Source organism: Idiotropiscis lumnitzeri, chromosome 13 (assembly GCF_059441095.1).
Source record: "Idiotropiscis lumnitzeri isolate Australia: NSW breed Sydney's pygmy pipehorse chromosome 13, RoL_Ilum_1.0, whole genome shotgun sequence".
Classification (NCBI taxonomy): Eukaryota; Metazoa; Chordata; class Actinopteri; order Syngnathiformes; family Syngnathidae; genus Idiotropiscis; species Idiotropiscis lumnitzeri.
In genome coordinates, this window is record NC_142403.1 from 18130411 (window position 1) to 18158119 (window position 27709).

At 42.2% G+C, this 27709-nt stretch overlaps 1 protein-coding gene across 4 annotated transcripts in view; it reads left to right on the forward strand.

Moving 5' to 3' along the window:
* ncanb (neurocan b) overlaps window positions 1–27709 on the forward strand; it is a 90462-nt gene that overhangs the window by 12109 nt on the left and 50644 nt on the right. For all 4 annotated transcript variants that reach the window (XM_088313158.1, XM_088313159.1, XM_088313160.1 and 1 more), the window contains exons 2-6: window positions 13672–13757; window positions 20108–20337; window positions 20411–20579; window positions 24867–25041; window positions 27378–27505. In XM_088313158.1, the coding sequence (XP_088169284.1) occupies window positions 13682–13757; window positions 20108–20337; window positions 20411–20579; window positions 24867–25041; window positions 27378–27505 (778 nt within the window). In that variant the 5' untranslated portion in view covers window positions 13672–13681. The remainder of the gene's footprint in view (window positions 1–13671; window positions 13758–20107; window positions 20338–20410; window positions 20580–24866; window positions 25042–27377; window positions 27506–27709) is intronic.

Consider the following 27709-nt stretch of genomic DNA (forward strand, 5'->3'; position numbering starts at 1 on the left):
CTCATCCGTAAGGCTGGCCATGATTAATGACAGCGACTGCCACCAGGTTAAATGTGACATTGTGGAGAAGGTAGGAGAGTCGTACATATAATACCGTATTTTCCGGACGATAAGCCGCTAATATTTTTGAACCGTGCGGCTAATACAACGGTGCGGCTTTTTGGTGGATTTTTCTTTCACCAGTAGGGGCGCTCTAGAGTTCAGAAAATGTGACAAATCCATTTTATTTTTTTTTGTCTTGGGTCTGTTCTGTTTTAATTAGATAGATAGTAAAAAAATCATTTTTTTCAACACAGAAATCTGTTGCTTATAGCCTGGTGCGGCTTGTATGTCGTTTTTTTTTTTTTTTTTTTTTTTTCAAAAAGAGCTACTGTGACTTCTATCAAGGTGCGCTTTATAGTCCGGAAATGATGGTACTTAATGTGTATTAAACCAGCACAATATGTAAAGTTGCTGCTTTAAATGAGCATTGGCAATTATGAAATTTCATTTTTCTATCCATCCTTCCTTCCTTCCTTCCTTTCTTCCTTCAATCCATCCATTCAACATCATCAATCATCCTGTCCATGCCAGCAATTCAAATGAATGCACATTCGTTTCCAAGATATCCTTTTTTTTTTTTTTTTTTAATTCTAGCGTGACAAACAAACAACAAAAAAAAGACCCTCCATGCCGCCCTTTTTTTTTGGGGCAACCACAAGGACTTGTTTTGAAGTAGCTGGCTGATGGCTACATGAAATACAAATAGCACGTAATAAATAAATAGAGCACCCTGATTTATTCCTAAATTGCGTGTGTTTGCTAACGGGCTTACCTTGGTGGTCGCGTTGCACATGTTCTACTAAGATTGAAATCTGTTGCTAAATTGCTGGCTTTTCGCACCCTGACAGATTGCGTGCGCTGTTTGCAACAGGTGTAAAATGTGGCGGTGGCCCTCGTATGTAAAAGAATGTTTGGCTTGAGGTACGACTGATGGTAATTATAAGTCTAATGTTCTGAGTATTATGGGATAGCCGACATTCACATAAAAGCTATGTTTAGTTTTTGTTTAACTCCTCCCGAGGGTGCTGTAATGTATGTGGCCGCCTTGTTTGAATCTTGTCACAGCACACATGAAACAGCTCTGAGAATTGCTTCAGTGTCCTGAAAATAACCCAGACAGAAGGAAATGCAGAGTTGGAAAGAGTTTCGTCATCGGCGGTATGACATGACTCCTTCTTGTGACTGGCTTGGAACTCTAAGCTTTGAAATCATTTAGAGGCTCCAAAATTGCATCGCTGAATCGCCGATATTTGTTGGCATTTTAAAAATATGTACTCTAGAAAAAAAAAAAAAAGGGTCTTCCAACATGCTCTTATTTTTACTGTGCTACTAGCATTACTTCACGTCCTGATTTGCACCTGCGTTGTTGACTTGCACGTTAAGACTCAAATACAGCCATCGCGATTCATTTCAGATTTGCTCAGTCACATGGCTGGTGCTAAATCATCAATTTGCATTTATGCTCCTTCCTGACAATGAAAAATAAATGCTGTGATTATGTGTGTTTATCAGGTAGCAGATCAGCGTCAACATCTGTTTACGTGAGCAAATAAATTTGCGCCTGTTTTTTGCACTCAGACCTTTCGTAAATCAAGCCCTGTGTGTGTGTGTATGTGTGTCGCTCTAGAAGTCTCATGGATTGGAGCGCTGTCAATTACTGAAGGTTGATCAAAGTGCAGCCTGATGTTGTCTGGCCTCTGTCTTCCTTCCTTCCTTACTTCGGGGCTGGCAGCAAGAGGAAGGGGGTTGATTTGACGCTTTGCGACGTCTTTTTCATACTTGACTAAGGCGCGTCTCATCACAAACACGCGTGGAAGAAAACAACTTTAATTTGACATGCTGCGCACATTTGGTGGGGCTCTCTCACGTTCTATTGGCATTGATATTTAAAAAAAAAAATAAATAAATCAATGAAAAGGCTCGGACCATCCGGCAGCAAAAAGAAGCCTACAATGATGCCGAGGTGTAATTGGATGGCTGTAAAGTTCTGCGGCAGAGAGCAAGGTGCAATTTGGTCCCGTTAGTAGCAGGCTGGTCGGTTCTTAATGGCAGATTAAACGAGAGTAGCACTCTGGAGTACGGCCCTTCATCAAGGTTCAACGGTGAACAAATGTGGGCTTGAACTCTTTTTCGGTATTTTGTTCACGTCTGGTATGTTTAAACATTCCTTTTATACACGTATAAGGAGACATTATCCGCTCTGATAAGCCAGAGCCGGAATCAAACCCACGACCTCTAGACAGTGAGGCCATCGTGCTAACCAGTCGGCCAGCCACTATAATCATACAACAACCAAAAAAAAAAAAATCAGATTGTGGTCTGTTGTGTTGGTTGTGTAAAAATCGCAGCAGTTGCAGAAATATGCGAAACGCGAAACTTGTGAATGAACGTCAGATCTCCTGCTAAGCCAGAACCAATCTTGTTTCGGTTACATCCAAAAGTGACTTCTTGGCTTATGTTTTTTTTCAATATTTTTTGTGTAATTCAGATGACACAATGTTTTCGTTTGGATGCCATGATCCACAGACGATAAAACTCATGCCAAAGAAGTCGCTTACATGTCGCCGAATCACGATGTAGCGGTCAAAGTTTTTCCGTCATACGGAGCGGGAACTGCTTGAGTTTGCGTTACGGCGGGCTTCGTGATGGCTTAGTTTTTCCGTGCAGTGTGAGCTAGGCTTCTTTCCAAATGAAACTTCTGGAAATCTCAATTGTCACTTAAGAGCGAATATGATTCAGCGTGGAATTTCAAGACCATCTCCTTTGCAGCAGCGGTTAAAACACAAATCAATCGCTGTGCGGTCGCTCTCTGACGGTTTCTTCCAGAACAACGCAAAACAAAAACTAACCGACACCATTTTATGCCTCCCTGGCGAGTATCAATTTACCCTCTGAATGAAGGTCACGTGAACTCACAGCCTTAAATAATAGTCCTACTTGAATGTGGCTCGCTCATATAGGCCCCAGAGCGGGCGCTGGGTAAATAAGTAAATAAACCTGTGCGCTGGCAGGTCTCATAAATTGTGTTTCTCCCGAATGAGAGCGCCTGAGAATCGATACACCCGGGGGGAATCCCGCTGTGTCTCAAAGTAGGGACGCACATTTGGGTTGCACTGCTGAAATAAGCAAGGCAGGAAAGAAGAGCTCATTTGTAGTGTTGGCTATCGCATGAAGTCAACCAAGTATGAAACGCATTTTCAGGACTATAAGATGCACCCGCATATAAGCCGCAGTTTTCTATTGTATACTGTTGAAAAAAAAGAGTTGTTTTAGAAATAAAATAAATAAAAAAATAAATAAATAAATAAAAATAAAATTTTATTTAGTGTCTTTTCAGAACTATTTAGCGCCCCTACTGGTGAAAGAAAAAGCCACAGAAATGTTGTCGTATTAGCTGCATGGTTCGAAATCTAGGAAAAAAGTTGCGGCTTATAGTCCGGAAAATGCGGTGATATAAAATGTTAAAACATATTCACACGTCTTTCACGCTACCTGAGCTAACCTATCGATGCTTAGCTAACCTATCACTTAGCGAAGCGAACATAGCAGTCACTCCTTCCGTTTTTCCGTGCCTCACAGTCGAATGAAAACGTCAATCTGAACAGTCGCTACATCACGGGATGAGCAATCAGAATACCATATTTTCCGGACTATAAGCCGCTACTTTTTTCTCCTCGATTTTGAACCATGCGGCTAATACAACGGAGCGGCTTTTCTGTGGATTTTTCTTACACCAGCGGGGGGGCGCTATAGTTCGGAAAATACACTAAATAAATTGAAAAAAAATTCTCTTGGGTCTGTTCCGTTTTAATGAGCAAAGTTGTTGCCGTGCTATATCGTTTTTTTTTTCATTGTTTGTTTATGTTTTTTCTCAAAGAAGAGCCGCTGCGGCTTATATACAGGTGCGCCTATAGTCCGGAATATACGCTAATGGATCAGCAACATCTGATAATTGGGCCTTTGATCAGAAGTCGGAAAAAAAAAAATCTCAAAATCATTCCGATTCTCGTTCGTGTTCACCTCACTGAAGAGGGAATATTTAAGAAGCGCAAAGCTCAAGAAAGCAGGTGCTGCTGTCTTGAAGTTGCTATCTGTTCCCCCGCCCTGCTTTACCCCCTTGGGCATTTCTTTTCTTGGCGGTTTCTCCGTTTGATTTCTTTCCTCGTCATTCATGCTCACGTTTGGATTCCTCCCGCCGGGTATTTTGTCACCACCACATCTCATTTTTCACCCACCATGACACACTTTATGACCTCTTTTAAAGACCTTTTCAAGGCAATTTTTGGATTTGTTTCTAAATGCAGTATAAATATTTAAAGATAATTGCTGAAAGCATGTACGAAGACCGAGATCTATGTCAGACTCTATTGTTGAGGACATAAGATACCCGCATATCGGCAACTCCAAATCAGAGGAAATATTTGTTTCCAAATTTAACATTATTGAGAAAATGGCCTGTTCAAAATGAAAGCAATGAAAATTTTTTGAAAAAGGACATCCTGGCCATTTCCAAACCAGATGATAGGACATCAAAGATGATTAAAATAAATCTATTAATGAAAAAAAATTTGTGGCACGGGACCTTTAAGATTTGCGACTTTTCAGAGTCACACCTCCGGTTCAATGTTGTGTGATCTTTTTCCAACGGTTTCTCAGCGGTTTTATTTGCGTTTGGAATTACACAGTGGGCCAAATCAAAGCCCACCCCAGATTGCAAATAATTTCCCGTTATCCAGCGCCCTACATCAGTCCATCTCCATCTCGCTGGAGACATGGTCCTCCAAATGTGTTTCTCTTTGGATTGTGATGAGATGCAGATTGATTTAATGGCACATCAAAGGCGCAGATTATGCACACACATGCGACCGAAACATTTAATTTAATAGCCAATATAAAATGGCATCAGGCAGAGAGGAAATACCCAATAGGGGTAAAAAAAAAAAAAAAACACTGGCACACACCCTCAACTGGGCACTCCTAACTGGGGAATTTATTCTGTGCAATTTTAAACATGCCTTCCACCCATCTCACTCTCACTCATCAGCCTCCAATGTGCTTCTCAACCTCCACGACGAACCACATGAGATGTCATTACATATCAAAATGTCACTCATCCCTCGATTCAAATTGTCTCCCGTATTAATGAGTGCTTTTTTTTTCACAACATATAAAGATGGATAAAAAAGGTTATTCTGGGATGCGCATTTATTTGCATTGATTGTCTTGCAGCGGTGGCACCTGTCTAATGGCAAACAAAAACTATATCTTGCAGTAAGTGAGAAGCCGCTTTTTAAAGGCATCACATTTAGAAAATATGGAAAAGTGAGACTTTTGGGAGACACGCGCTCGACGTATAAACTGGCACATTTTCATTTTTGTGCCGGATTAAGTCTATTTTACCGTGTTTGGGAATTCGACAGACTTTGGACAGAGGGCTTTTTTTTTAATGCATGTGCCCGGTGCAACCTAACAAGTTGGTGACAGAACGTAGAATAGAATTTAGACCACCTAAAAGCAGGTCTAAGTTGCGGTCTTGCAGGAAGACAAATTCTGAGCTCCGCGGACGTGTGTGGTGGCTATCATCGTATTGTATTTGTCAATCATTGTTGAAAATGACAAAAATATTCCGTGTGGATCATTCAGTTGAAGTTTTGCCTCTGGTTAAGCTCGGTTTCTGTGTCTCCTTTTTCCTTTTGTGAAATTGCTACAGGCAAGAGTCACAACTCATTGTGGTGACAAGAAGGAAACGTTACTAGACCTGTAAACGTTTCTCAAACTGGTCACTGACTGACTCGATGCTATAAGATGACCTGTCCTAATAATTTTTTTTCTTGGAAATGAAAAAAAAAAAAAAAAACTGTGGTGTGGTGGTCTGTGATGAGCTCTGTAAATGACCGGCGACCAGTCCAAAGCGTCGTCTTGCTTTTTCCCAAAGTCATCTTAAATATTTTCGCTATTTTCCGCCAAGGCTGCGTCCCATTTCTGGGGGATTTCTGTACCACTTTTTGGCAACATGTTTGCTTTTTAGTTTTGCCATGAGCAGTTTCCTCTTTGGCTTTGTCTTAACCGCACGACTCGCTGACAAAATGCCCAGTTGGAATGTAATATAGCTCCGGACGACTTCATATTTCGCGGCTCCCGGTCAAGACATCTGTTATTCTTCTGATCTGGAGAAAGCCCGCTGGTTTGACGCTGCGGGTTTATCGACTGCTTCTGAGACCTTTTGCCCCTAGGGTGATGTGATGCCCCCCCCCTCCCCTCACGCCGCGGAATTAGATTAGCTCTTCAGTCTTTACGACCTGCCGTCAACACCGAGGATTTATTACATGTCTCTGGATGCTGTTGACACAGGCGGAATAGAAACAAGAAAGCGAGAACGAGGATAATAGTCGAAAAAGCGGAGGGAAAATGACATCCCTCTCACTCCCGCCGTTGAAATATTCACCTGTGCCGAGACTGTGTTAGACCGATTGCGGATGCGATAATGGCTGCCTTGTTTATGCCGTGCCGCAGCAACGTGTGAAACATATCGAGCGAAGCCGACCGTGCGGCAGACAGCAGCGATATGTCTTATAGTCGTCACCCGTACGACAACGATGACGAGGGTGCTGTTATTGATATGTAATCACAGTTTGTGTTCTGTGGGTTCTCGTTTTTTTTTCTGTTCTTAAAAATCCAGATGGGGTGTTATTTCGATGAGATCTGAGGGGGGCGCGTTTGAACCTGGGTAACATACTTTTTTCCCCCGCCGTACTATAATAAAGTGTAATTACACATCCACTCCAGTAGTTGGCAGTGGCGCTCTCCTTGCGAGTATGAACTCTGCAGTGTAGGTTTGTTTTGCAACCAAAATGCTATTATTTATATTTATCTGTCTGCAAGGCACTGTCGAGTAACTTCCAACGACACCGTCACGCCTCTTAAGGCGACATCTTTTTTGTCTTTGATTTTTTTTTAAACAGGTGAGTGCGCACATTTTCTTACCCTTGACCCCTGACGTGTTGCCACATTTGTATTCCTCCCCTGCGGGAGGACGAGCGGCTGGCCGAGGCGACCTTGATGCGCCCCCGAACAAGTTTAACATTTGCCACCGTGTAAAATGAGAACTCTCGGACATATTTGAAAATTGGCCCGGCCCCGCGTCCCCCGCGCGTGAAAAGCGCTTTCCTCTCATTTTTCATGAGTCTTCTTTTTCGCCGCCCCACCTTTTCATCAATTCACATCCCTCCACCTTCTTCCTGTCTCATGCGGGGTGAGCTCGCCTCTCCTGGACACAAGCGTGAGGTAATATGTTTTACAGAAAGTAATGGCTGATCCTCCTTTAATGGCATTGGCTGCTGGCTGGCTCGGAAGGGGGGGGGGCGCTTGTGCGAATGAATAAAGGAGACCTGTGTGGCATTCAACTGTAAGTAATGCGCACAGCTCTTCAACTTATTCGGCGCTCAGGATGCTCGGCAAAGTGGCTTTTGTTGGAAGCAAGCCCGCTCAGCATCGCGTGGTCCTCTTTCATCGCGTCCTTTTCTGTTTCACATTTGGCTGAGAGGCAGCCCATTGCGACAAACAGCAGCTTTCCACTTCCATTCAAATCCCGTAAACATCATCTTGGAAAGCGATACAATACTGATGGAAAACATCCACAAAAGCCATCCAAATGCCTTCTTTAAAACAAGACGCCTTGCAAAATGCCGCATTAGAGCTCTAAGATCCGGTATTTATCTGCCGGGCCAAAACAAGCCAAAGCAGCGTTTACCCCGACATTACTTTACTGCAGTGATGAAGACAGGAAATACGAAAGTCGTAATTTACCTACGTGAAACGGTAGGTTTCGGATCAGAACCTACCCTCGACGGCAGGAGCTGACGCTGTGACCCTCTTTCCGGTGCGCCGTATGAAATGTTTCTCCAGAGAAAGATCGTCGCTTTCAACACAATAACAACGGAGAAGTGTGTGTGAAGGCAAAGCGAGGCAGTTTTATTCATAAAGCACGAACGACGACGACTCATTGTGCTCCGCACCAGCAAAAAGCGCAACACCTCAAAGCATTTACAAAAAAAAAGCTGAAGACTTTCAAAGGCAAAGCATAGAGAGCAAAAGTAGTTTGCTGCAAATTATCAAAACGAACTTGTTTTGACAACAATTAAACGCATTTGTAAACAAAAGGCATTCAAAAGCAAAGTCAAGAAAAAAAATAAATAAATAAAATGAGTCACAGTGAAATGAATTTGAATCCTTAAAAGGACCTTAACCAAGCGCACACACGACAAAACATTGTGAAGTATGGATGTGTAAGAGTTGTCACGTCACCGCAGCTGAAATTGGCTTTGCTCGTGTTGGCGGTCTGTCAGAAACAAAACGTTCTCGCGCCTCTTAATGATTGTGACCTCCTGTGAGTCTTTTGACATTTTCGCATTGGAAACTTCACAGCAGCACCGAATCAGAAAATACTAATCGCGCGCAGTCCGCGTGGAAGGCATTGTCCTGGAAATGACCTTCTGCTATTCAAACAAAGGCTTTGTCCTCCAGGAGTTTGCAGCGTAAAGTTTTAAATCGACTTGAAATTTTTATTTTGTCCAGCCGAGTTCATGAGACTCAAGACTCCCGCGTCTTTGTGATCTGGACTTGCCCAAAAATGTTCTTACACTCACCTCATGGGAACGATACCAACGCTGCTTGCAGTGTTTGACTCTGAAGTCAAAGGAAATGTCCGAGGTTAAAAATGGAGGTACATTTACACATACGCCATACAGAAAAATGTCTGTCAGGTAGAAACACCCACACATATGAAGAAGCGCCATGAGTTTGACACCTAGGCCTTCAGTGAAGTCCGACTTGAATAAATCCCCCACATAATATCATTTTTGACACCACGGCTGGACGAATAATATACAGCAAGACACTACTGAGTGAGTATTGGATGACGTAGCTTCTCTTGAAAGTTCCGTCTTAAAATGGCCTCGCAAGCGTATCTGCAATTAAATCCACACTTTTCCCTCCTTCGGCCATTGTGGTTTAAAAAAGCACGAATATAGTTTAGATTTTCAAACGGTCGCCACTTACGACTTTTGGATGTGTTGATTCCTCATAGCGCCGCCTCCCCACAAGTGAGTATCCAATCACAATCCGTGTTCATCATTTTTAACGTCAGGCTAGCAAGAAGGCCTTACTGTAACCAACTCGCGATCTGATTGGCTATCGCAACTGTCTATGAACCGTAAAATCCCCCTTGAGGCACAGAACAGACGCCCGCACGATTATATATGAAGGCCTCGGACGAATTGTGCGTCCTATTGTTATTATGAAATCTGCCCCTGGGAACACGAGCTAGCTAAATTATGATTGGATAGAGACTCTCAGCTAAAAATTCAACACTAGGATATAATGACATGAATGTGAAGAATATGATCATGATTTCTTGATTGTGTTCTGCCAGCAGAGAAGTAATAATAATAATAATAATAATAATAATAATAATGGAAAAAGTTTCATTATGGCATACGTCACATGACTTGAGGTAAAAATAAACTATTAGTTTTTTAAACCGAGATCGTAGCTGGGCCCGAAAAGTAATACAGCAAGAGAATAACAAAACAGATTGCTATTATCACGAACCCACACAGATGAGAGTTTTTTTTTTTTTTAAGTGCACCACTCCTATCTGGGAGGCACAATAGTTTTGATTATCCTCTGGGGCTTTAAGTAATCATTAAGTGGCGGTGGAGTGCAGGTTCATTTGTTGCAGCTCATTTGTTTCAGAGGCAGTCGAGGGTTTGCGGCGAGGCGGCAAAACATGTCATCAGTGTGCAAACTCAACCATCAAGAAGAGTAAAAACAACAACAACAACAGCAGTCCAAAGCACCCGTAGCAAAATTGCGCTTGTTATTTCACTACCGAGAAAACTTGAAGGGTAATTACATAATTGGCTTTTCGAACAGTCGGCAAAGCAGTTTGCCATGCTCCCTGATTGGTCGCTTATCGTGCTTGTATTTGAGTTTTAAAGACTTGGAAGCATCAAATTGTTGTCATTTAACCGTTTGACAACAGCTTGAAGATCATTTGATCAACTTGGAGGCAACATTGGTCCCATCCTTGGCTGCATTCAGACTGCAGACATATCTGATTCAAACCAGATTCGTCCTCAAATCCGATTTATAGGGCTGACGGTTTTTAACAGGTGTCCAAATTGGATTTGGCTCAGTTCAGACTGGGTCACATCTTTGACCCTTCTGACAGGTTGCTGTAGAATCGACGTCGGAATGTCACTCTAAATACTTTCAGAAATGGACTTGTTTCGATACTCTCGATACCTGTTTCAATCTGGATGGGCTAAAAATTTAGTTTTGACTGGCAGTCTGAACAAGACCCTTAATTTTGATGATTGATCATTTTCATTTGACACTTCTACGTGTACTTTGCTGCTCCCTAAACGTTCTCATCATGGTCACTCTGCGGGGCAAGATCGATGGTCATTTTAGTCATCGTCCACTTTGCAATAATTATTGGAACCTTCTTACCGAGCATTTTGCTGACGATTTTTGTGAATCATTTCAACGCTGTGCAGGTCTTCGATCAAGCTCCTGATATCTTTCGCCGTTGGTTTTGTCTTGCCCGCGGTGGTATCAAGATTGCACGGTCGAAAGAAATCGTGACCATTTGAGATAAGGAATATTGGAAATTGCTTGCTTCGGAGACAGAATTGGAGATGAGTGGAAGGGGGATCAAATACTTATTTAACAAAAAAAAAAAAAAAAAAAAGCTCAGCCTTTTAACTCATTCATTACCAGCCGAGTAAAAAACCTTTGACGTCTTAATCCGTCAATGGCATTGAATGAGTTAACACACTTACAGATCTATTTGTGATGATGTCAGCGTTTTGCGTGCTCTCGTGCACATGTAAGTGGGCCTACACAGCTGTAACTGACACGGGCTATCAGTGTCCAGCATCGCCGCCATCCCACACGCCAAATCCTCCCTCGCTCTCTCCCCTCCCGCCCTCAGGCCCACCGCGTCTCCCCAGCGAGCCCACATTCATTATTTACTCTCAGCGCCCCCTCGGCCGTCCAGGCCTGACTTCATTTCACCTCATTTGGTGGTTGTCCTTTGGCTACGGGGACACATATATCATCTTATATACACAATAGATAGCCAGGTTGCTTGCGCCTCTGTTTCATATTTCCACGTGTGACTTGATATGATTTGATTATAAGGATGATATTGTTATGAAAAAAAAAAAAGGACGTGATTGGTTCCCAGTAGTTCCGTTCTTTTTGGATGATTTTCGACAGCAGTTTCACTGTGTCAAGATGATTATTTATTGATTCATCAGGAAGAACGCGGGGTTGTTCCACGCCAAACGGTTCTGCGAAGGTGAATGAATGAAATTAATTAAATTAAACCGTTTCAAAAACCTTTGTTAACGCAACGGTTGAAAAAATAAATCATGTGAATGGCATTTCACTTTCATTATTGTGTAAAAGAAAATTAACTACTTGATAATAACACAAACCAGATGCGGCCAATACAATGTGTGGATTTTCTGTGCATTTTTCTTTCACCAGTAGGGGCGCTCTAGAGTTCAGAAAATCCACGAAATATATATTTTTTTTTCTTGGGTCTGTTCTGTTTAAAGTTGTTGCCGTGTTAAAAGGCACTGTTTTAACAATCTGTTTATGTACCTTTTGTGTGCAAAATTTTTCTGTACATGCAGTAAACAACTACATTTTTTTCATCGTAGAAAACTGCGGCTTAGGGCCATGCTAGTTTATCATTCTTTTTTTTCCGGAAGATATAAATTATATTTAAAAGTATGCTATAAAAGAGTAATAATGAGAAAATTAAGAAATTACAGCAGTTACAATACAGCTACATTTTTTTTGAAGATCCAGACATCGACTGTGCCAAGGCAAATATTTTACAAAATGTCAGAGCACACAAACAATTTTATGTTTTTTTTTTTTTTTTTTGCAAATAAGTGAGATTCTACTGCCGTATGGTGGCAGTGAAGTCCAATCAACTCACCACAAAACAAGCTGTCAAATAATGAAGAATTCTTTCAAAAAGATTCAAGGTGTGTATTGACACTCTCGGTTGAAATTTACGTTGAACTAAACATGGAATAAAAAAATTAAAAAAAGACAATTACACTTACACTTACACTTACACTTACAATTACACACCACATCCTGCTCCTGTCAGCCTGCCAGATAAATTGCTCCTGCAAGTGGCCGTGTCGCGTTACTGTATAATGTGACAGTACATGCCCTCGCTGCTCCGTGGACGCTCGTACACACCCTCACCCACACATCAAGTTGGATTTGCCTCCCGTGGCCTTATCTGCTTGTTACTCTTGTTGATGTGCGCCTTGCGGTTGTGTAAACCGTGTTTTTGTTAAGAAATGTCGTGATTTTTTTTTCTCGTTGGTTTTGGTGGGATGGTCTGGACACCCCCCCAAAAAAAATGTGGTAGTCAAACCATCCTATGTTGGCTCATTGCTCACCAAAAATGTATTCCTGTGGAGAATATCTTTCATATTTCAACGCCAGGAAACAAAACCACAAAGTACACGTTCAAATTCTGCATTTCCTTGCACGCTTTTATTTCCTGCAATGGAATATTCTCGGGAAATGGGATCCGAACCCTGCTGTGAATAGAGAAAATTTGCCAGTAGTTGATGCCCCCTACTAAAAAGGTTTGCAATAGCTTTATGCATTAAATATTTCTTAATTTTTAAAACGTGAAAATAATAATAAAATTTTCCTTTTTTTTTCTTTTTTTTTTAGGTATTCTCTTAAATAATTTTAAATGGTCTTTTTTCTTGTAATTACAAAACCAAAATAAAGAAATGATTTTGAAAATAACCCCAAATACAGTTTGTCAGTTTCCAATTTATAGCTGCACTTTATTCGTTTGTGCAATAATGTACTAAATTCTTCTGAATTTGCAATTTTTTCAAATTTGGATATGATTTCCCCACCGACAGAATTTGCCTTTCAATAATTTAAACCTTTAAAGTAGCCCGCAAAATATTCCAGTTTTTTTTCCGAATAATTGAGTTTTTTTTTTTTTTTTTTTTTTATCAAAATCCTTCAGTTTTTCCGAATTAAATACTTTAAAATTGAGACTTATTTCCACCCCCTTCTCAAAAATATTTGTTATTTTTTTATACATTTATTCTTTCAAAGTCCCCGGTGTCTCCTTTCTACTAAAAAAATAAATAAATAAATAACCGACCGCATGCTGAAGTTGTTTTAATCCGCCCAATGGATCTGATTCGGAATGCATGGGGAAAGACAAAAGCCAAATTAGACTTTAAAAGTCATTAAGAGTGAGCTGTCACTATCCAAATGGGAGCTACTTGTCCTCTCAAGTATAAAGATAATGGCCTATAGTTCAAATGACACTTGAGAGAGATGAAACATGACAGTAGCAGCCAGTTGAGTCTGTTCTCACTGTCCCTCATTTTAAAGCCTGACAATAACCAATGAAGCCTTGAAAAGGGGCTTCGCAAAACGGCGGAACAAAGAGCCGTAAATCACAATGACGAATGAAGTGACAGCTGTCAGCGCAAAGACATTTGGCCAACACTTTTAAAGACTGTCAATCTCATCCATCTTTTTGTTTTGCGCCTTCAGGCCGGGCCGGATGTGCGACGCGATGCCTTCGTGTGGACTGCAGAACCTGCTGACCCTCCTGATGCTGCTTCTTGCGGTCAGCCAGGGTGAGTCCAAACCCGACTTCACTAAACTCCGAATTTTTGGACCCAAAGGATTTATTTATTTTTTTCCCCTCAACTTTCGGCATTCTTCACTCAGTCCTCGACTCCTTTCCCTTCATTTATTCGGTTCATTGTTTATGAGTCATGTTCATCTCGGAAGAGGGAATTAGCCGCCTTGAATGAACGCGCGAGCCAACATCAGTCACGGCATCGACAGAGCCGTCAGTCGTAATCGCTCGGTTGCCGTCGTTGGCTTTGCAATTAGCGTCACGGAAACAACTGCAGTTAATCTCGACATTTCTGTCTTTTGGTCCATTTCGCTCCAATGATAAAAAAAAAAAAAACATTGCGGCTCTCCCGCCGCTCAGTCGGTTATTCCGGTTTTAGGCGGTTTTAGAGCTTCAAAGAGAGAACCACCGTGCTCTCATCCAGCTTTATAATCTTTGATTTATTTATTTATTTTTGTTTAAGTTTTCAATCTTAATCCACTCATTTTGTCAGCAACTCAAGGAAGAGTTATTTTTTTTCCACATCACTGTTTTACACTTGATAAAGCCAGAGTTTAAGACGGGGAGCCGCAATACTTATCTTAGCTGTCGGATCATTTTTTTTTTTTTTGCCGCCTGTCAGCTTGTTTGTCTCTTTGCAAGTTTTATCCATTTATTATTCACTGCAGGGGATTACAAAACTTTTTCATCTCCATGCCCAAACTTGAAATGTACAAACTTGCAAATGACATCATTTGTCACCAATTTGTCATATTAAGCGCTAACTTAAATCACGCAGCTCCCAAATCAAATTCCTTTATTGAGATGAATAGAAATGCGATAATTATCCACCCACTGCCCCCCCCCAAATAATTTTCTAACATGTTTTTTTTTTTAAATAAATAAATAAGACTCGACAGTATGGTGTTGTATAACATCCATACTTTCATGACTCTTTCTGATATGCGTGACTCAGCCACCAGTATACATCCATACATAATATATTAAGAAGTGTTTCACCACTAAGTGACTCAGTAAGCTGCAGTAAAAATTGTTTTTCCATATGCCTGGGAGTATTCTTATGTTGCCTCTCTAAAATATGAAGAAATACATTTATATGTGATTTAAAAAAAAAAAAAAAAAGATTTTACTTTCACTGAGCTTAATATTTGTTGACACACTTTGCTCCGCAGCTTGGAATTCGTTTTAACGCCCTAAACTGGAATTGTAGCCCTTATCGATTCCTTCTGCTTGGGTATCGTACATATCATGGAAGTACAGCAGTGATTTAAGAAAAGACGGACCCAACTTGGGAGTTTTTTCGATATACTAGCCATCGTTCAATCCATTTTTATTTTATTTATTTTTTGCAGGTAAGACTTTGAGAAACAAGTACTGTATCGTGGCACTGAGCCCAATTCAACTCACTTGACAACAAACAGCTGTTTGGAAAATTGTGAACAATAAAGAGTTGAATGTAAACACAAAAAGAGAAAATCACATTATGTATTTAAAACAACCACAAAACTGCCTTAAAATGCGTTCCCTGGTGTTAAATTTACTGGATTTGGTTGCGCCAGTTGATGTAGTTGTGAAACTCTTCTTTTGTTTTTAGCCACACAATGCCCCCTGGTGGCCAAGTTGTGCATACGAGAAGGAGCTGTTTAATTCTTTCCATTCGCTAAGTTGTGAAACGACAGAGATTTGTGCCTCTCATGATTTTTCTGCGCCCGTGAGTCGAACTTTGAAGCTGGATGCCGTTCTAAAATGGCTCCACCCGATGTTTTGTAAAGCCTGCCTCTGAGCCCTGCTATGAAATGTGTACCTTTCTGTGACTCGCCGCGCACAACCTGCTTTGGGTGCGTGCCTTAACTCCTCCGTGCTCTCCGTGGCTTCCAAAGTGTTTGTTTCCTTGCTCGTGTTGTTTATGCTTTTGGTGGAAGGAAGGAAAAAGAAAGAGACTTAATGGCATTCTGAGTCGAGAGTCCCAAGCAGAGCGGTGATGAGAACACAAGTCTTGGAAAGCCTGCGGGAACATCTGCCAGGTGGTTCCGTATATGCCACCGTGAAACACAAACAGCGGCGATGTATGTGCCAAGTGACGCATTCTCTGTTCCTTTTTTGGGGATGAGGGACTTTGGAACTATACGGAGTGGCTGCAAAATTGGCAGCGATGTGCTTTTTGCCTTTCATCCGAATTAAGACAGCTCAGGCCAGATATTGCGACACACATTTGTATGATTCAGCTCAGTTTGCCAGAGTACCGTTTGGAAACATAAATATATGCGTATATGTAAGAAAAGTGAGTGGATAATTTTGAAAACGGTGCTGCTTGGAGGAAATGTGACTTTCCACATTTGCGATGAGGTTGCGAGGGCATGTTTGGGATGTTTTTGCGTGTTTGTGATTTAGAAGTGTTGACTGCGCAGCGCACAAGATTTGAACTTGATCGTCTCGCCTGAGACGGCGCAAACGATGGCAACAACCTCCCTTTGAGTCGCTGTGACGCACCAACACAGGCGAGAGCTGCAGACAGCGCCTTTTAATCATCAGTGGCTGGGACTTGAAAAGCTCGCAAAGATGCTCTGGGAACATATGCTACTTGGCAGGTTACGAAAGGTGAAATGAAAGTTCCTTTTTTTTTTTTTTTTTTAACAAGAGACAATGTCAGCACGACTGCATCTTCTTAAAACGCAAGCCCTGCATGACGTCCACCCGGCAGAGCGTGTCGATGTCAATGTGGATGCGCAGGTCACCGACGCGCTGGATATATATATGTAAATATGTATATATATATAAATATATATAGTATGTATATATATATATATATATATATAGTGTATATATATATATATATATATATATATATATTGACTTATGTAATAATAATTCCCCCATATATTGAGATATTGATTACATTGAATCTTATTTTTTTGTACCAATTCCCCCTAAATCAGGTGTGGGCAAACTATGGACCGGGGGCCACATGCGACCCGTTAAATGTTTTAACCCGGGCGGTCGAACTTGAAAAAAATTAAATGAATAAACCTTGTTCATTTTTTATTTTCAAAATACTGTGGTGTGTCAAAGACAGATATTTTGTTGTAATGTTTTTGTTCATTTTTATTTAAAACTAAATGTATTTTTTTTCCTCCGATGAGGTGACGTTACCAAAACACTCCATCCATCTGCTCCTGGTCTGGCCCCTCTGTCAAATTTTAGAACCCATTGTGGCCCACCAATCAAAAAGTTTGCCCCCCCTGAGTTTGGCCCGCAGTGTAATTAGATTTGGCCCGCAAGGCTATACCAAGTGACAACTATACCATTCTATATGATAATAGTAACATACCAAATGATAATCGTAATTTTAAAAACTAAACCTTGTATTGCATTAATAAAACCACTTCTAATAAAACATTTCAATAAAAAAAAAAAAATGCTGGCCTGAGGCTTTGTTCAAGTTTTACTTTCAGGACCACTGTGTATTTGAGTTTGACACCCCTGCCCTAAATTCTCGTGAGAACACACTTGAAATTCCTAACCTACCTGCAACAACATCCTCTATAATTAAGCTATTAATAAATAAATGCCAATCAATCTGTTATTATGATGTGTTATTATGGGTACGGCGCATTCAAGCAGATCATAAACGACAGCACAATTAAGAGCCCCATCATGTGTCCGCCTTCCAAGTTTGTTTGTTTATCATATCGGCTGTCATTTCCTGACGATCCACCAAGAGCTGCGAGGCAGCTTTAACTTTGCACAATTAACCACACGGAAACACTTTGAGTCCTGGTGTGGATCGGAAACAACAGGAGAGGATGCAGTCGGCTGGTCCGGGGTGAAATTCACAGACGGGGAAAAACAAGACATCGGGTGTAATTGCGCTGCGACGGCTGTTAAAATGTCATTTGTACTCACCTTGCGTCTGCACGAGACACGTAAGGGCTCCCGCGCGTCGCTTAATCATTCCAAAGGCCTCCGACGCTGAGACAGATGGGCCGCCGCTGACGACTCGCCCAAGCATGCGGCGCCGCCACACTAAGAACAGTCGAGTCACACTTTGACCGCGACGACCCCGGTGCACTTGAAGGGAAGCGAAAGAGCTCCTGTTAACATTTCAAGTGCACAGACGGGCGGGAGATTTTTTTTTTTTTTTTTTTTTTTTTTTTTTTTTAAATTTGTATTTTTTATGAATCTCTTTTGTCACTGAGGCAACACGCCGGTCTCTCGAGGCATTAAGGCTCCTGATAACTTTTCCATCTAAATGCAGATTTATAACACTCGCAATAAGCACCCCCCGCTAGTTTATGTTAATCACCGCTGAGGAAGAGCGCTGCGTTTTTTTGTTTTCTCCTCACCCCGCAATGTAATTTACTGATTTCTAGAGGGAATTTGCAAATTAATTTCCTTGGATTTTGGCTGTGCCGCTCACAGCTTGCCAGGCTGGAGATAAATACCCGTATGGCGCGCACAAGTGGAATGTGAGTGACATTGTAAAGTTAGTTTGGCTGGCGACAAAGTTCTGGGAGCTGACAAGAATCTGGCAGAGGGATTAAAGGTTATTGATGCCGCTCAGCTGGAAAAGGAATACACCTGTCTTTGTTCGCCGAGTTTGGCTCCAAAAGCCGGTCTTCCAGGACGGCGCTTTATTGCGCGTTTGTCGATGGCTGTGTTTAAGAGGACGGGGGTACACGTGTTAGTGTGTGGTAAACAAAGATCAGTGGCTCATCCTCAAGGGGCTCGAAGCAAATAGAGAGACAGCAGTGTTATATACTCCTAAAGATGTGCTTGATGCATGTGCGTGCGTGTGCGTGTGTGTGTGTGTGTGTGTGCAGAAATTTGCAGCAAAGTCACTCTTATCACACCGTCTGGCATTTCATAAGAGCAATTCTCGTTTTTTTTTTTTTCCATCAGTCTCTGAATGTTTTTCAAGTTTTTTTCTCATCATACAGTAATTGCCGACTCGTGATAGACCGATTTGCTTTTTCCAGGGCCGTTACCGATACCGATTATTAGAAGTCATGGAGGCCGATAACCGATATTTCAAGCCGATATTTATTTCTTGAAAAAAGGGGTAAAACGGAGTCAAAATTTGGAAAGATAAAAAAAATTCCAAAACTTGACTTAGCTGAAATGTCTTTAAGTACATGTTTATTAAGCAACTTTAGTGATTTTCAACATGTTAAAGCTTTTTTAGAGCTTAGAAAATAGACAACTTAGTTTCAAAAGGCGAACAAAACGTGCACGCCGCGCCTAGACTCATCTCTTATAGTTAGTGATGGGAAAATGAAGCTTCAAATTTGCTTCATGAAACCATTGTTGCATTTTTGTGTCCTCTAGATGGCACTGTTGGTTTAAATAAAGGGTTTAAAAAAAATGGCAAGTCAGTGTGCTTTCAACCCAATGTTGATCCGAGAGTGCCATCTATTGGAGTCCAAAAATACTACAACTGGTTCATGAAGCAGATTTGAAGCTTCATTTACCCATCACTACTTATAGTGCAATGAAAAAGAACATCTCTTTAAAGTTTACTTGGGTGACTGGAGGTGAAAAAGCTCACTCAAGTGGGATGTTGATTTAGAAATTGATTTTGAGGTTTGCGGAGAAAACGCCGTTTTTTTTGGCGCTTCCAACCAAGCCCTTGCGACATGTCCAGCGGCGACCGTTGTGCTCGCCTGTAACAGCTCATTTTCTCCTACTGTGCGACCTTTTCTCTTAGTTTTTTTCCCCCACTCCGTTCCTTTTGTTCTCCATTCATTAGTCTGTGCTTTAGATAAGCTCTCATGTTGCTTTGTACACCCGACCTCCTTTCCTCCCTCCGGCATTGTGAGACAGACAATGTTCGAGCTTAGCAATGATGCTTGTCCTTACAGGCAAAGGACGTTTGTAATAAAATAGCCAAATGACGCAATGCGGTCATTTGGCAGCATTACACAATAATTCACCGTGTTATAACTCATTTACTACCATTGACGGCGAAAGACGTCCAAGATGCATTTTTTGTACTTGGCTGGTCGTGTTTTAATTATTATATCAAAAATGAAATGAACACATCATTCAGGCAGACATTAGCGCGATAGCCTGCTCCCTTTTTGTTTGGTCTTATTTTGTTGGCTTGTTTGTTCCGTAATGGTCCCTTGTCTCATATGGTAAAATGGTGAATGGCCTTTCACTTGTAAAGCTCTTTAATGCCTTCCAGGTACTTAAAGCTTTATCCGCTTTGTCTCCGGTGCTCTTTTAACATCCACCTCTGTGAAATGTACTCCCTGGGTAATTTGTCCTCTCTTCACTATGGTTGGCAAATTTGCTGGTTATCGATAAAAAAATAAGTAAGTGCGTCCGATGTCCTCTCATCCTCAGGCTTAAGTGACGCCGATCCTGTGGTGAGCATGCACAAGGTGACCCATCAGGGCATCAGCGAGGAGCTTTCCAGGACGGTGATACTCCCATGTGTCTTCACCCTGCGCCACGGCGCCACCCCGTCCCACGAGCCGCCACGCGTCAAGTGGACCAAGGTGTGGGGTCAGCAAGGCTCGGACGGCTCGCGGAAGGAGCAGTCGGTCCTGGTGGCCAAAGACAATGTTGTCAAGGTAATGCTTAACGGTAGAAGAACCAATCGGGTTCTTGAGATTTCACTTGTCCATATTTTCTGTCCTCTGCCAGGTGAAGAAGGCTTTCCAGGGCCGGGTGTCGCTGCCTGGTTACAGCGACAACCGATACAATGCCAGTCTGGCTCTGACAGGCTTGCGATCCAGCGACTCCGGCCTGTACCGCTGTGAGGTTGTGGTGGGCATTAACGATGAGCGAGACACTGTTCCGCTGGAGGTCACAGGTCAGTGTCTCGTGAAAACGTAAAAGTGGGAGACAACCACTGAACAACGTACTATAGCGCTTGCCATCATTTTTCATTTCATTATTTTCATGTCATTGTGTCCTGTTCCAGTAATTTATACTCAATTACTCAAAGTCAAATGATTGTTGGCAAGCTTCTCCGGCGACGTATTTACGCGAGCATCTGCTCGATAGAAATTGGAATGTAATTCATCGACAACGTGGTGATGTACTGGGTCGGATGTTTGCCTCACAGTTTTGAGGGCTTCATGTGAGGAGTTTGCATTTAAGGTCCATTTAAGTGGATGCAGTGGCGGGCGGTCAAGGCCTTCAAGCTGGCCTAACATAATCAAGAAAAAATTATCATATCATATCATATCCTAGTGTTATATTTTTCGGTGAGAGTTTTTATCCAATCAGAATTCCGCTAGCTTGTGTTGCCAGGCAGAATTCATAATACCAGTAACACGCATGTAGAATATTTTTTTAAAAAAGTAGATCTATTATAAACATAGATTTCACAATTTAATCACTGCTTTGTCGTAAATATAACTCATAATGGAATGGTTTTGAAAAAAAAAAAAAAAACACACACAAAGCCCGCCGCACTGGCTTCTTTCGTGTTTTGTCATGATGATATGATGAGCGGTGACCGTAATTACACCATTTAACCGTCATTCAAGTGCGCCGCTTTTTGGCCTCCACTAATTATTATTGCAAATTAACACTCTGCTCTTTGGTTGTGTGCGGCTGGCCCTTTTGCACCCGAGGTTTGCCACTATGAATAATAATGACGGGTCGTGCTAATCCGGCCATTACACTCGAGCTTGTTTACGGTCCGAATAACACGACAATGAGGGAAATAAAGGTGAGGGAACGCGAAGCCATTAAAAATCATTCCCTTGAGCCGACCATGTTCATGCATGAAATGAAACCAAAAGCCACCGGCTATTGTCAAATAGTGTACAGTGAGCGAGGTGGCTCTTAATGGGTGAAAAACATTGCATCATTTCATATTTGTGCAACGGCGAGCATAATTACACTCTTCTCTATTCGAGATAACCGTACGCTATTATCATCATGTCTGCAATTGAATGCCGGTCACAGTGGCGGGCCGTGCATTTCATACGTAGGCCTTCAGTGACGTTCTACTCAGTCCGACTTGAATAAATCCCCCCTCATATTACCATCATTTATGACACCACAGCTGGAGAAATAATGAACAGAGAGACACTTAAATGTTGGACGACCTAGCTTCTCTTGAAAGGTTGGTCTTGAAAATCGCAAGCGTATCTGCAATTAAATGCACACTTTTCCGTCCTTTAACCATTGTGGTTTAAAAAAATCAAGAATATGTTTCAGATTTTGGAACGGTCGCCAGTTGCGACTTACGGGTGTGTTGATTCCGCTTAGCGCTGCCCCCTCACGAGTGTGTATCCAATCACAAGACACGTTCATCTGCTCCAACGTAAGGTGAGCGAGAAGGCCTGTCATCAACTCGTGATCTGATTGGCTATCGCAACTTTCTATCAACGGTAAAAGCCCCCTTGAGACACAGAACAGACGCCCGCAGGACTGTATCTGAAGGCCTTGGATGAATAATTTGTGCCACCGGTGTTATGAAATCTGCCTGGCAACACGAGCTAGCTGAATGCTGATTGGATAAGAACTCTAATGTAAAATTTCAACACTAAAATCTAATATGACATCAATGTGAAGAATATGATCATGATTTCTTTTCTTTTTTTTTTTTTTTTCAAAAATGTGACTATTTTGACCAAAACTGAGGAATTACACACAGAACTCATCTTTTTCTACCCAATCCTTTTCAGGGCCAAAATGTTATTTCCCAATACGATCAGGCCTCCCATGCCTTCCTTTTCTCCTGCGTGTCGGCTGCTGTGCACGTTGCTAAGGAAATATGAATGCGTTCCTTTTTACATCCCACCTCTGTGGAACCGTTCATTAGCGAGCTTCGAGGAGCGCTCGTAATTCAGAAGGAATCCAATTACATGGCTAGCGAGGAGTTGCCGTCTCTGGGGTTTGCTCTTAATTGGCCGTCACGTTATACTCTCCGCCGCTCAAACGCTTGTTTTAAAATATATCTATTATTGATACCGCTTGGCTGAATCAATAACATTAACGCCCATGGATCTTCTTCCGGACTCCATTTAAAATGATATAACTCTCCTCCTTCGATAGTCCGTTAATTTCTCACGCGACGCTTTTCTCGCAGTCACCCGCTTAGCTTCTCAGCGCACGTATTTTCGAGTCAATTGTATGTCTCTTAGACATGGCGCTATTGATTGTTTGAGTCCCTCGTGGTTATGTGGGGGAACTGGTTTAACCGGAGAACCGGCAGCCTCGGCTGAAATGGTGTTCTAATTGACAAGTGCTTTGTTTCCCAACCTTTATTGAGCTGCGGCACATATTTGAGATTCTCACAGCACCGCACTGAACAAAAACGTCACAAAAAAAAAAAAAAAGCATACCGATTGAAATAATGCTGATCTTGTCTCCGTTTACTGCTTGCGATTTGCTTGGAAACTCAAGTGTGTGGAAATGTATTACTTTTAGGGCTTTCAACATGAAGAGGGCAAAAGGTCGAAGAGTTGTGAGCTCGGCTGAGTATTGTCCTCGACGATCTTGTGAGCTCTGCTGAGGCACCGGGTGGTGTCGTTGTCCGACAGGGAGGGGAGAGGGCAGCCAATAATAATCTGAGCTGTTTTGACTGTCCTCCGGAGCCTCACTCTGTCTGCCTCAGTGCAGCTGCCGTACCAGGTAGAGACACCGAAAGTCAGCCAACTCTCGATGGACGAGTGGTAGAAGGCCAGCAGCAGCTTCTCATTTCATGAGGACTCAAATATTTTCGAGAGTATCTTCTGCTGCTTTCTTCCGGCATCTGAGTCTAAAATAGCCTGACAATTAGAGGTAACGTTGCGTTGGAAGGTACTTTACAGGCTGGGGCTCCACTTTTTTGGCAGGAGAGAGTCTATTACAGCGATGGAAATATTCACTTGAAAATATAATTGTGTACGTAGGGACATAAGTTACATACCCGATGAGCGCTACAGTATATAGAATATTTTTTATGACTCTGGAGGGCCAAGAAATGTTCCGATTGTATATTCATAGTGCACTGTGAGTCTACCCTCGAACGGTCCCTTGCTGTTCTTCTCCAGCAAGAATATGATGATGTGCGAGAAGCGAGAATTTACCTCACTCAAGCACACAGTTGACTTGCATATCTGTTTGGATCGCCTCGATATTTCTGGAAACGGACAACCCGTTAGGATATAGAATGCCAATAGCCTGGAGTGCGAATGGGCTCACGGACACCCAACTCTCCATTTCACATGGATCTGCGTCACTCTGATCAAGTAACCGCGTGAGTAGCCGGATACCCGCCGGTTTCATGTCAATCGTCATGACGATCGTCGATTGGACGCGGAGCTGCGTGATTGGCAAGGAAATATATACGGCTTGCTACCTTTCACGGCTGTGGAAATTCCACAGACCGCAAGCTCATCCTGTGCTCCTGGTGGAGTGTTTTTTTTCTGAGCCAGCTGACAAAGATAGGCAGGTTGAAAGCAGGCTGACGGATCCAGTGAAGGCAAAACAGAAAGCGGAGGTCAAGATCGGACTTGAATTTTAACACTGTAAAGTTAGACATGCCATTGGCTGACGACAATCCTCATCGGGGCGTTGCAGATGTAAGGTGGCTGGCCAACGAGCTGAAGCGTGGCCAGGTGGCAGAGTGGAAAATTCCACCGCCGTCGGCGAGCAGCCAGGAAGGATCGTGACAGACTAAACCGACTGCCAAAAACAACGGGGGCAATTCATCAGGGCCTAGTCGGTCACCAGATGAAATTAACTCGCGAGAGCGCGCATTTTTACCTGACAAAAATAAAACAAGCATCTGAAAGAGGCTGATGTGATGACAAAGGAAGAATACACTTGTTCGCTGATTTGTAGAGACAAAAAAAAAAAGTCTTAGTCCAGAGGAAAACATTAAAGTTTTGGATGCACCGTGCCAATTTTTTATTTATTTATTATTTTTTTTATAGAAAAGTGAGTGGAGCCATGTTCGAAGGTGACATTTGTTGTTTGTTTTTGAAAGCCGCTGTCTGATGCAAATATCCTCCAGTGGCTGCACAGATGGACGCGTCAGCGTGTAACAATGACGTCCATGTGGCTTTTTTTTTTTTTTGTTTACAATTCACACCGCTTGTACACGCTCGTGTTTGAATGCTCCCAAGTTGACGTCTCTCGTGTCTCTCCACTCCAGGCGTGCTGTTTCATTACCGCGCACCCCCCGACCGTTACGTCCTGTCCTTCCCTGACGCCAAGCGGGTGTGCACTGAGAACTCGGCCTCCATCGCCACGCCGGGTCAGCTGCAGGCTGCCTTCGCCGACGGATATGAGAACTGTGACGCCGGGTGGCTGTCGGACCAGACCGTACGGTGAGGCTCTTTCCTCGTGTGACTGGGAATTGTCAATTGTCATATTGGTTTATTTATGCCAGCAATGTATTTTGACAGGTAGAAAAAAGTGATCTTTCCACTACATTGCATAAGGCATAGGTGTCAAACTCTGGCCCGCGGGCCAATTTTGGCCCTATGTGTAATAATATTTGGCCCGCGGGCCTATACTAAATGACTACTATACCGTTTTACATTTCATATGATAATAGTAACACTCAAAATGATAATAGCCACATTGAAAATGATCATAGTAATTTTAAAAATAAATTTAAAAATTGTATTGCATTAAAAAAAAAGATTCCCAGAAAAATCAGCATTTATCTTGTTTTTAAAAAAATTAAATGCTGGCCCGCGGCTTTGTTCAAGTTTTACTTTTCGGCCCACTGTGTTTGACACCCCTGGCATAAGGTATCATGCAACCGAAATAGCAGGCCCAGATGTAACACCGTATTGTGTTATATTTTTTTGACTGTAACGCACACCCTTTAAATTTCTCAAAATTCAACCGTGCGCCTTCTAATCATGCTTAGTGAATGCATGTCAAATTTCAGTTGAATTAAGTTTGACTTATTTGCTTTACTAGTTTGTTTAACTTAATGTGTAGTGTTGCGCATCACCATTACGATGCTTAAAACGAAATGTTCTCATCACCAGTTGAATCAGAAATGCTGAAATACTGCTTGGAATAGAAGTGGACCGTTGAGCCGCTTGTTAGAGAACAGCAAGTCATGAACTCTAGAAGACGGTGGCCAAAGACTATTTTCAGAGTATGTAGGCGCTCCTTGATGGCGCTTAATGGCGTTTGTGCACACGCTTGAAAAAAGCTCCCCACTGTCAGTCATTCCAGGCCGTCAGCATTAGTTGCTCATATTTACATTTTAATTACACTTTCCTGCGGTCGTCAAGGAGACTGACTGACTGTTGTCTTGCCGGCAGGTTGTTTTTGTTTTGTTTTTTTTTTCCCTCTCCCGCTGCCTTCCCTCGTACTCCCCATGTTTCCACTGGGGACACGGCTAATTGGTCCGGATTGAGGAGGCTCAAAGCGAACATCAGCCAAGTGTCCAATTAATAGCTCGGCTGCCATTGATTCGTCAGCTGGAGGGGGGGGCTGAGAGGCGAGACCCCTCCCCAAGAAAAGAGAATCTGAAAAAAAAAAATCCTATAGTGCGTGATTGTGTGTTTGCCGCATGTACGGTATTTTTAGAGTGTTTTTAATCATCCCCATGTGAAACAAAAGCTAAAGCTGGTGCCAGAATACGGATCACCAAAGCACCGGGAGGAATTTCGAATGCTTTTAACCTTTCACTGACTTCCCAGCTTGGCCTCCCTTGAGTATGAATTGTGTTTCGAAACAATCACCAACCGAGATGGATGTATAATTATTCAACACTGAAGGGAACGACTTGTTGTTTCTTAATTGCCTTGAGCGTGTTGTGACATGTTATGAATGGCATGCTTGCACTTTATTACACCATTGGGGCATGTTTTTTTTTTTTTTTTTTTTTATCACACGGAGTTTTCATTTTCCTTCTTTGGGTAATTTTCAAATTAAATATGATTAAAGCCAAAGAGATAATGAGAGTAATTTATCTTGGAAGAAGACACTTATTCCTAACATTGGAACCTCAATAAAGTGGGACAATTTGGAGAAATACGCCTCAAGTCAAACTAAATATTAATCATTAAGTCTTGAGCGAAGGTTACCAGTGGTGGCAAAGACAGAAAATATACTTATCCGGCCATCCATTCCCTACGTCATGAAGTAAATCCCCAGACTTAAACCTTATAGAGCAGTGCCTCTCAATTATTTTCTGTTACGCCCCCCCCCCTTGCAAGAAGAAAACAATTGGTGCCCCCCCACCACCACCACCACCACCATCTCTCCGCCGCAACTATAAATAATAGCATTTTTGTTGCAAAACAAACCTACACCGGAGATTTAATACACACAATGTGCAATGAGAGTGCCACTGCCAACTACTGGAGTGGAGGTGCAATTACACTTTATTGTAGTACGGCGGGAAAAAAAACAGTGCCTCCCTCAGCATCGCAACGCATGAAACTGGAGGAAATCATATACCAAAATAAAAAAATAACAGAAAAAAAGCTGTGGTAAAAGCATGGGGAAAATTGTAAAAGTTTGTTGATGTCAATACCAAAAACTAATAAAAATTCAAGATCTTTAATCTTACTCACTTTATCACTTTATTCACTGTCACTTCCAAATGCAAAAAAAAAAATCAGTTTACAGTAGACATTGAAGAATTGGCCTCACTGTCTGTTTTTGTTCAACCATCTCTTGCTGCGCTCCGCAGGTATCCAATCCAGTCGCCTCGGCCCGGTTGCTATGGCGATCGTGACGACTCACCCGGCATCCGTAACTATGGCAATCGGTTCCCGGACGAGCTGTTTGATGTCTACTGCTTTGCCAAGAGGCTACAAGGTAGGCCCCCCGAGGAGACAGGGTCCTTGCTTCGGGTTTTAGTCCGGCAGCCACCGGAACCGAATGCTCATTTGTCCCGGTCTGACAATGTGGATTATTTGGAGTGGATCAGTTCTTTTTTATTTTGCACTGTGGAGGTGACATCCGGATTGTGCACACATATGTGCCCTTGAGTGCTGCAGACTTTTTTTTTTTTTTTTTTTT